Source organism: Anas acuta, chromosome 18 (genome assembly GCF_963932015.1).
Source record: "Anas acuta chromosome 18, bAnaAcu1.1, whole genome shotgun sequence".
NCBI lineage: Eukaryota > Metazoa > Chordata > Aves > Anseriformes > Anatidae > Anas > Anas acuta.
Window position 1 is genome coordinate 3,050,390 of NC_088996.1, and position 7,568 is coordinate 3,057,957.

The 7,568-nt window shown below is 48.7% G+C and overlaps 1 protein-coding gene across 1 annotated transcript; it reads left to right on the plus strand.

Annotated features, from left to right (window-relative positions):
- The first annotated feature begins 387 nt into the window (after positions 1-387).
- On the plus strand, positions 388-6,511 carry TVP23C (trans-golgi network vesicle protein 23 homolog C). The gene is made up of 7 exons (XM_068655000.1): positions 388-519; positions 770-852; positions 1,318-1,462; positions 2,237-2,326; positions 3,600-3,731; positions 3,819-3,947; positions 4,901-6,511. Exons 1-7 carry the CDS (start codon positions 508-510, stop codon positions 4,931-4,933), a joined length of 624 nt encoding a protein of 207 aa, XP_068511101.1. The 5' UTR covers positions 388-507; the 3' UTR covers positions 4,934-6,511.
- Positions 6,512-7,568: the final 1,057 nt, after the last annotated feature.

A 7,568-nucleotide genomic window follows, 5' to 3' on the forward strand; every position in this document is an offset into this window, starting at 1 on the left:
ACTGAAAGGGTTGTGAGACACTGGAACAGGCTGCCCAAGGAGGTGGTGGAGTCACCATCCCTGGAAGTCTTCAAAAGACGTTTAGATGTAGAGCTGAGGGATATGGTTTAGTGGGGACTGTTAGTGTTAGGTCAGAGGTTGGACTCGATGATCTTGAGGTCTCTTCCAACCTAGAAATTCTGTGATTCTGTGAGTCCTTCACGGGCAGGGGCTGAGGGAGGGCAGGAGGTTGGCAATGGGCACACTGTAACTGCCTGCAGGGGCTTGGGCTGAGCTCAGCCTGCAGGCAGCAGGGACCCCACCCGCCACAGGAGGGCCCCTTCTGACAAGAAACCCGCCACAGGCCCTCACAGCGCCTCCCCCCTCCCCCCCCCAACTTCCGCCCTTCCACCTCCCTCTCGGCGTCACCCCCCCGCAGCGCGCAGGCGCGGCCCCGCCGCCCCCTCCCTGGGGATTGGCGGGAGGCGGTGACGTGGCGCGGCCGGGCGGAAGCGAGGGGCCGCGGCCATGCTGCGGCAGGTAGGGGCCGGGCTGAGGGGAGGGGGGGGGCGGCGACGACCCCCGGGCCCCCCCCCCGGGCCGGGCCCTCCCGCACCGCTCCTGATAACCGGGGGGGGGTCCTGGGCGCTGCCCCCGGCCGTGGGGAGCCGTGGGGGTGGGCTCGGGCTCGCCGCGGGGCTGGGGCCGCGGTCGGGTGAGGAGCGAGGCGGGGGGGGGGTGGCGGCGCCCCTCGGCCTGACCGCCCCCGTGTGTGTGTCCCCCCCCTCAGGACAGCGGCGACGACATCGAGGACGTGTCCCTGTTCGACGCGGACGATGAGGCGTCCCGGAGAGCCAAGAAGGCGAAGCTGAGGTGAGGGGGCAACAAGGGGCGGCCGCTGGGTCCCGCAGGCGGCTTCCTGCCCCCAGTGTGGGGCTGGCCTCAGCGCTGCGCGGTTCTGAGCTGGGGGTGTGTAAGGGCTAAGGAAGGGCACGGCGAGAAATGGGAGCTTTCTTCAGCTCAGCCTGGTGGTTCTTCAGTCAGAAAACCGTTTTCAAATGTACCGTGTAAAACACCAGGTGAAATTCCCCCGTCCCTTCCTCACCCAATTCTCTTTGCACCCGAGATTTGGCTGCAATTGGGACGTGTCCTCCTTACGATGAGCTCCCAGTCAGTTTATTCCCTCTATTTTTGGCGGTTACTGCACGCTGTTTTCATGTAACGATGCTGGTCCTTAGCTGTTGAGTTGGTGGGAGAAGATCACCTTGCAGTGTCATTTCTCTGAAATTGCTTCAGTCTTGTCTGAAAGGGCTGTGACTGTGCTGTGCTTCGTTCCAGGCATCCGGTGGCGTCATTTTTCCACCTGTTCTTCCGAGTCAGTGCGATAGTTGTCTATCTGCTCTGTGAGCTCTTAACTAGCAGCTTTATTGCTTGCATGGTGACAATTATCCTCCTCTTGTCATGTGACTTTTGGGCTGTAAAGGTAAGTTCCTCTAAGAATTTTGTTATCTTTGCATAGTGATATAAGAATAATTGAACAGGGTGATGCTCCTGTCCCCCCAAAAGTAGCTTCTTTGTGCCTTTCTACCAGAATGATACCTGAGATACCCCTAAGTACTGTGGTGCATTGCAAAGCATTATGAAATAATAATTCAAATCTGTGTAGTTGCTTTCTCTATTTTCAAACAGAAGTTATGTCAGCCTTCCTTTTAAGGTGATGCAGGCTTTGTTATAAGGAGAATCCTTTTAGAATCACCACAAATATGCCTCTTTTATGTAACTACAATAATTTATTGTTATACTAAACATACCAGAAAATAGACTGCTATGGATGTAAAAATGTCATAATCTTGCTTTCTCATGTGGGGCAAAAGAGCAGCGTTGAAAGCAGCAACCCAAGCAGCTGAACTTTGGCAAGATTAAGAGCAACAAAATACAAGATCTTTACAGTGTGATGCCTGTCATGCTAAAATACAGCCAGCGTTGTTAACTAGTGCAGCCACTGAGAGTGCAGACTGGTGTGAAGTCTACTCCAGCTGCTGCTGCTGGTGTAAGAAGTAGCATTTGCTGCCAGCAACATTTAAAGCTCCTTTTAGAGCTGACAGTGGTGAAGTCTGGGGTTGAAAGCTGCCATTTCTTCCTGGGTCTGGTGCTGAGATGGAACGCTTCCAAGGATTTGTTTGTCTAATGGGTTTTCTTAGCAGCAAATTGAAAGCTCATGGCTCTTTTTTTCTTTTTTCTTTTTTTTAAATTTCAGAATGTCACAGGGCGACTAATGGTTGGTCTTCGCTGGTGGAACCAGGTGGATGATGATGGTAGAAGTCAGTGGATATTTGAGTCCAGAAAGGTAAATTCCTTTTTTATTTCTTTTTATTGTTTCAGTTTTATCAAACCCCTGTTAGTTACCAGTTATGCTTGTGATGGTAAATAGCATAATTCAGACCTGTACTTCCAGCCACAGATCTGTACCCACCTGCTTGTTTCATGTGGGCTACCGAATGAGGATGACTTCAAGTTTTTTTATTTTTGGTTTATTTAAAAAAAAAATCTCATGGTGTACCGATCTGACTTCATGCAAGTAACTGGTTCATATAAAATGCAGTGAAGGTTCCCACATCACATCAATAACACAGACATTTTCTGGTGTGAATGTGGAACAGCTGATACAGTTCTTGCAGCCTGTTGAAAATTATGGGAACTAGAAAGCAACATAAAGCATTCCTTGTGGTTGCTGCTGCTCCCTTGCATTCAGTAGGGCTACTGCTGTGCCTCTTGTTGGCACCTCACATCATGTCACGTACCTACTCTTCTGGTCCTTGTCTCTGACCTCTGTATGCGTGGAGCTAACAGCACTTCTGGTGTGCAGTTCTGGTTCGAGGGACAGCTCATTTCCTGCAGTCTGTAGCGGTGTAGAGACCTGACCCTAACCCTTTCTCCAGTTGAATTTGTGCCCTTACTGCAGACACATTCTTTTGCAAAACTGTGCTAATTTAGAAAAACGAACATGTTAGGGAGTGGTTTAAAAAAAAAAAGTAGCTGAACAGCTGAAAAGTAGGTGATGCAGTAAGTTTAGTCATATGTTGTATAGCCAGTCTAGGTTTTTTAGCTATTGATAGGAAGAAGTGAATGCTTGATTGGGATATTCTGCTCAATAAAGTTTTTATAAAATCAATGGTGTGAATCAGGTGTGCCTGTAAAAATTACCCTGGTTTGATGGCTGGGTGTATCAGTATTCTCCCAGTGGTAGGCTGGGTGATATTCTGGTTGTCTGTAAATGATACAAAGGTGGAAAACATCTGGCTGCTTCTGTGCTTTGTAACAATCATGCGGTAAACGCAATGCTTCCCCAGTTTACTATGGCCTTTTAGCCCCAGATATTCCAAGAGGATTTGTTGCTACTGCCTCTGCTGTTTCTGACAGAAGATTGACAAAAGGGCCCTTTAAATGGAAACACCTTCTGTTACAGAAGTATCTTAGTGATGTAGAAGTTGGCCTGGAAAGCACCCAGTAATGTTGTATGGAGGCAAAACTCAGAAGGCTTGTAAAGTGTGGTCTGCTTTTAATGATGTGATCTATATGATAGAGCAGCCTGCTAATCTTCATTTACTTTCTGTTTCCAGGTATCAGCACAAGGGAGTAAATCCTCCTCGGAAGCAGAGTCCCGAATTTTCTGGTTAGGTCTAATTAGCTGTCCGATGATCTGGGTGATATTTGCTTTCAGTGCTCTCTTTTCTTTCAAAGTGAAGTGGCTGGTGAGTTGCCTCCCTCAGCTCGGTGATAGATTTTGCGTGTTGCCAATAAGTCGGTGTAAATCAACTGCAGCTTTTCCTGTGTCCTAGGCAGTGGTAATAATGGGAGTAGTTCTCCAGGGAGCCAACCTCTATGGTTACATCAGGTGCAAAGTTGGCAGTAGGAAGAACCTGACCAGCATGGCAACCAGCTATCTCGGCAAGCAGTTCTTGCGGCAGGTAAGATTTCCAGGGTTTTGGAAACCCTGCCCTTGTTTGCTTCTGTCCGTAAGCTCCCTTTCTGCCTGAGCCATGAAAGGAAAGATTTAAAAAGCTGTTGGAGTTCTGTATTGGGACCCTTCACGTATTGCTCCTGGTGAATTTGAACCCCTTGGTTAAATCAGAGTAACTTGCCAGTTACTGGCACCAGGTTCCATTTGCAGCATATCGGGAGCTTGTGTTATTTATTAGAGCTGTGGAATTTACTGAATGTGGCTGGTCTATTGGAAACGAGGAGCACAGAGGGAAAACAGTGGCAGAATGGAATGGCGTTTGATAAGCTCCGCTGCTCTTGGATAACACGTTGCTAAATTACTCCTTGCATTGCACTGCTTCCTCTTCAGGTTGTGCTAATCCCCAAAACATGTATCTGGAGGGGTGTTGGGTTGGTCCTTGTGCTTCAGTGCACGGCTGCAGTGTGCATAGCTCTTAGTAGAAGGCCCACCGCTGCCTTTTGTATTCTCACTTCCAGCTAGCTCTTCTCATCAGGTCCTTTTCTGCCCCAGCACCAGATTTCCTTCATTCCATAGGTCCCTGCAGAAGGAGGTTCTGCCATGCGCTGTTCAACCTCTAGGTGTTCACTGAACTTCTGCTTTCCCCAAGTTTCTTGACTGTGGTGCTTTCTTTTACACAGACGTCTGGGGACAGGTGGCTTGGCTGCCGCAGCTTGACGGATGTTTACTGAAGCTGTTGTCATTAGTGTGATAAGAAGCTTAAACACGGATGAACCCTCATTCTTGGCAGTTTGTTGGGTTTATGCTCTTCTGTAGCTGTATTTGGTTTTGAGTGCTTTTGCCACTGCAGTGGTTACCCAAAGGCCCAGTCTGGTTTCAGTCTCTGGTAGGAATGTCCCAGAATCACGGCAGTGAGTCACACACTTCTCCTGTGATAGACTTTTTTTTTCTCTTTTGCAGACCGTGGCTAAAGATGACCAAACAGCATCTTGAGTGGTGGGAAGCCTCAAGCCAGATCGGATTCACAGAAGTGAACAACGGAGAATGTTGCTCTGACAGTGAGATGTGGGAGCTGCGTAAACGAGGTGTGAATTAAAAGAAGTAAATAAATCGTGCAAGGCTTCCTGTTAACACTCCTAGCGGTTTGTATTCGGTTCTCCACTAGCAGATTGTGTTTACGTTCTTTCTTTAGTTTGATTAGTTAGAATTAAATTGTCTGAAATTCAAATCAAAAAAACATGCTAGATGGCTCTGGTACAGGTGTATACCTACTGGATGGAAATGCCAGGCATCCTTCGGAAAAACCATGCACAAGCTGAGCTGTCTCTTGCCCAGGAACCACCTCTCCAGCAGTCAGGACCTCAAGTAGATTTCAGTTGTGGATTCAGCTGCATTTTGTTCTCGGAGGTCGTTACTGCTTCTGTTACGAAGTCTAGACAGCTCTTTTTTGGCTCTGCATCTCTCATTCTGTGATTTGAATGGCGCTGAGGTCGTTGCAGTGAGGGAAATGTTGCTGTTGGCTTAGTAGGAAGATGGGTGAAGTCTTGTGGAAACTGCAGAAGTGACGTGTGCAGCTCTGGTCTTTTACTAATCTGAAGTGTTCCCGGAGGTCTCAGTAACATCTACGCAGGACCTTGATTAAATCTCGGGATTTATGGCAAGTCCCTCTTTTACCTGCTGGCCTGTGCCTGTATGGAGAGCGCAGGCAGAGTAAAACCAGGCCACAGGGAGAGCTGCACACACCACACACGGTGTCAGAGATGGAGTGAACCTGGGAGCAGGTGGTGACAGAGCTGTTGCAGCGATGCCACCTGGTTTCGTGCCACTGCTGCACAGCAGAAAAAATGCATTTGTTGTGTTCCTGAGGCCACGAGGATGTGGTGTGGTCTCGTCTGCAGGCTCTTCACTGTCCCGCAGTGCCAGGCAGTGGGGAGTGTGGCTGGCAGGGCTACCAGGACGCTGCACTGCACGTGCAGAGAATGTCTTGGGCTCGTAACACCCGTGCAGCTGGTTCAGGGTTGCCCATTTAGACGAGAGCCGAGGCTGGATGTGGACTGTTTGCCTTCCACTGTTCAATGACCAAAGGGTGTTTCGGGTAACCTGCCTGTTGGGGCTGCCTGAACACCTGGCGTTACTGTGCTCATCCGCAAGGCGCTTAATTTCTTGAATCCACGCAACGTGCTGTCCTCCAGCTGTGCTCCCCAAGGGGTCTGCGGGCTGGGAAAAACCATTAGTATGATCACGAAGTGTTCACCTAGGTGGCAGACAGTGGTGTGTTCTGTGTGAGAGGCGTCAGGTCCTTCTTGTCACGTCAAACTGTTCAAGGCAGGTTGTGCTTTCATGGCGGGGGGTAGTGTGAGCTTCTGATGAGGTATTTTAAATTAAGAATGTGGTTTCTTTTTGAATAATGGGCACTGTAAATTGTGGGATCGCGTTAATGTTCTATGTCTCCCTGTACTGTAGCAATACTCGGGAGCTGTACATTTGTCTAACTCTTTGGATTGATACCTTCCTTTTGTAAATATATATTTATAAAATCTTGAAATTAAAATAACGCTTTGTTTAACCAGACCGGGTGTCCCTTCTGTGATTCATGGCTGCGTTCTGTTTATGTTCAGTGTTCTTGCAGTTGATTGGGGTTACTGAAGTCAAACAGTGCTAATAATGAGCTCTGTCCCAGTTGCTTTCCCCGAGAGTCTCGGAGAGCTTCATCTGTATAAACAATTCAGCTGCATGACAACAATCCCAGCGTGCTTATGAAGAAAGTGTCGCTCTGGCAGCCGGATCATTGATGGGGGTGGCTCAGTCTGGCTATTTCTGGTTTGATTCTTGGTCTACCACCTCGTGCACCTGTTCATCGAGACTTGGCTTGAGTGCTGAAGATGCTGCTTTCAAGGGGGCTCTGAGGACCCCTCTCTCTGCCCAGGGGTCTTCTGGCAGGTGGCAGCGCGTGGCTGGAACTTCTTGTCCCCATTTACCTGGACAGGACGGTCTGTTTCTAATGAATGGATGTAAACAGGCAAAACGAAGTAAATCACTGGAGTAAAGGTGCTTCTGCAGCCACGCGGGGACGCACGAGCGCAGCATCTGGCCCCTGCAGCGTGCTGAAACAGAAATCCTTTCTGCTGCTGCTGAAGGAGCCCCCGTGTGCTGCGGCTGTTGGACAGACTGTGCTGACTATGGCAAAGCCTCAGCCACCAGGTGGTTGTTCTAAAACATGTTGAAAGCTTTGGACCTCACCTTTACTGCTGCCAAAGCTCCCCCCAGACTGTTCCTGGAAAATAGTGTGCTTTTCTGAAAGTTGCGGTGTAATTAATCAAGGACAGACATTTATTAGTACATGCCTTTAAGTATAGCCCTGTGTGGCTTATTTTTAGCCTCTTGGCAAACATTCAGTTTTCTGGCTTCTGAGAAGCTGGCATTTTATCCCATTTCTCTAGCGTGGATCAGAACCAAATTTCTTATCTCACTCCAGTTGGGTGTGATAGTTGTTTGATTTTTTTTTATTATTATTATTTGCTGCCTGCTGGAGTCTCCTGTGAAAGAGGAAGTGGGAGTTGCAGCGGAACGAGGAAATTCTCTGAATGTGCTTTTTTAGGCAAGTCTCAGGAATCCGTGGCAGGTCAGT

What these genes read in the sequence shown, in the direction of transcription:
- TVP23C (XM_068655000.1), top strand. An exon ending in GTGACTTTTGGGCTGTAAAG is followed by an intron (nt 1,463 to 2,236) that starts GTAAGTTCCTCT and finishes TTTAAATTTCAG; the next exon opens with AATGTCACAGGGCGACTAAT. An exon ending in GGATATTTGAGTCCAGAAAG is followed by an intron (nt 2,327 to 3,599) that starts GTAAATTCCTTT and finishes TTCTGTTTCCAG; the next exon opens with GTATCAGCACAAGGGAGTAA.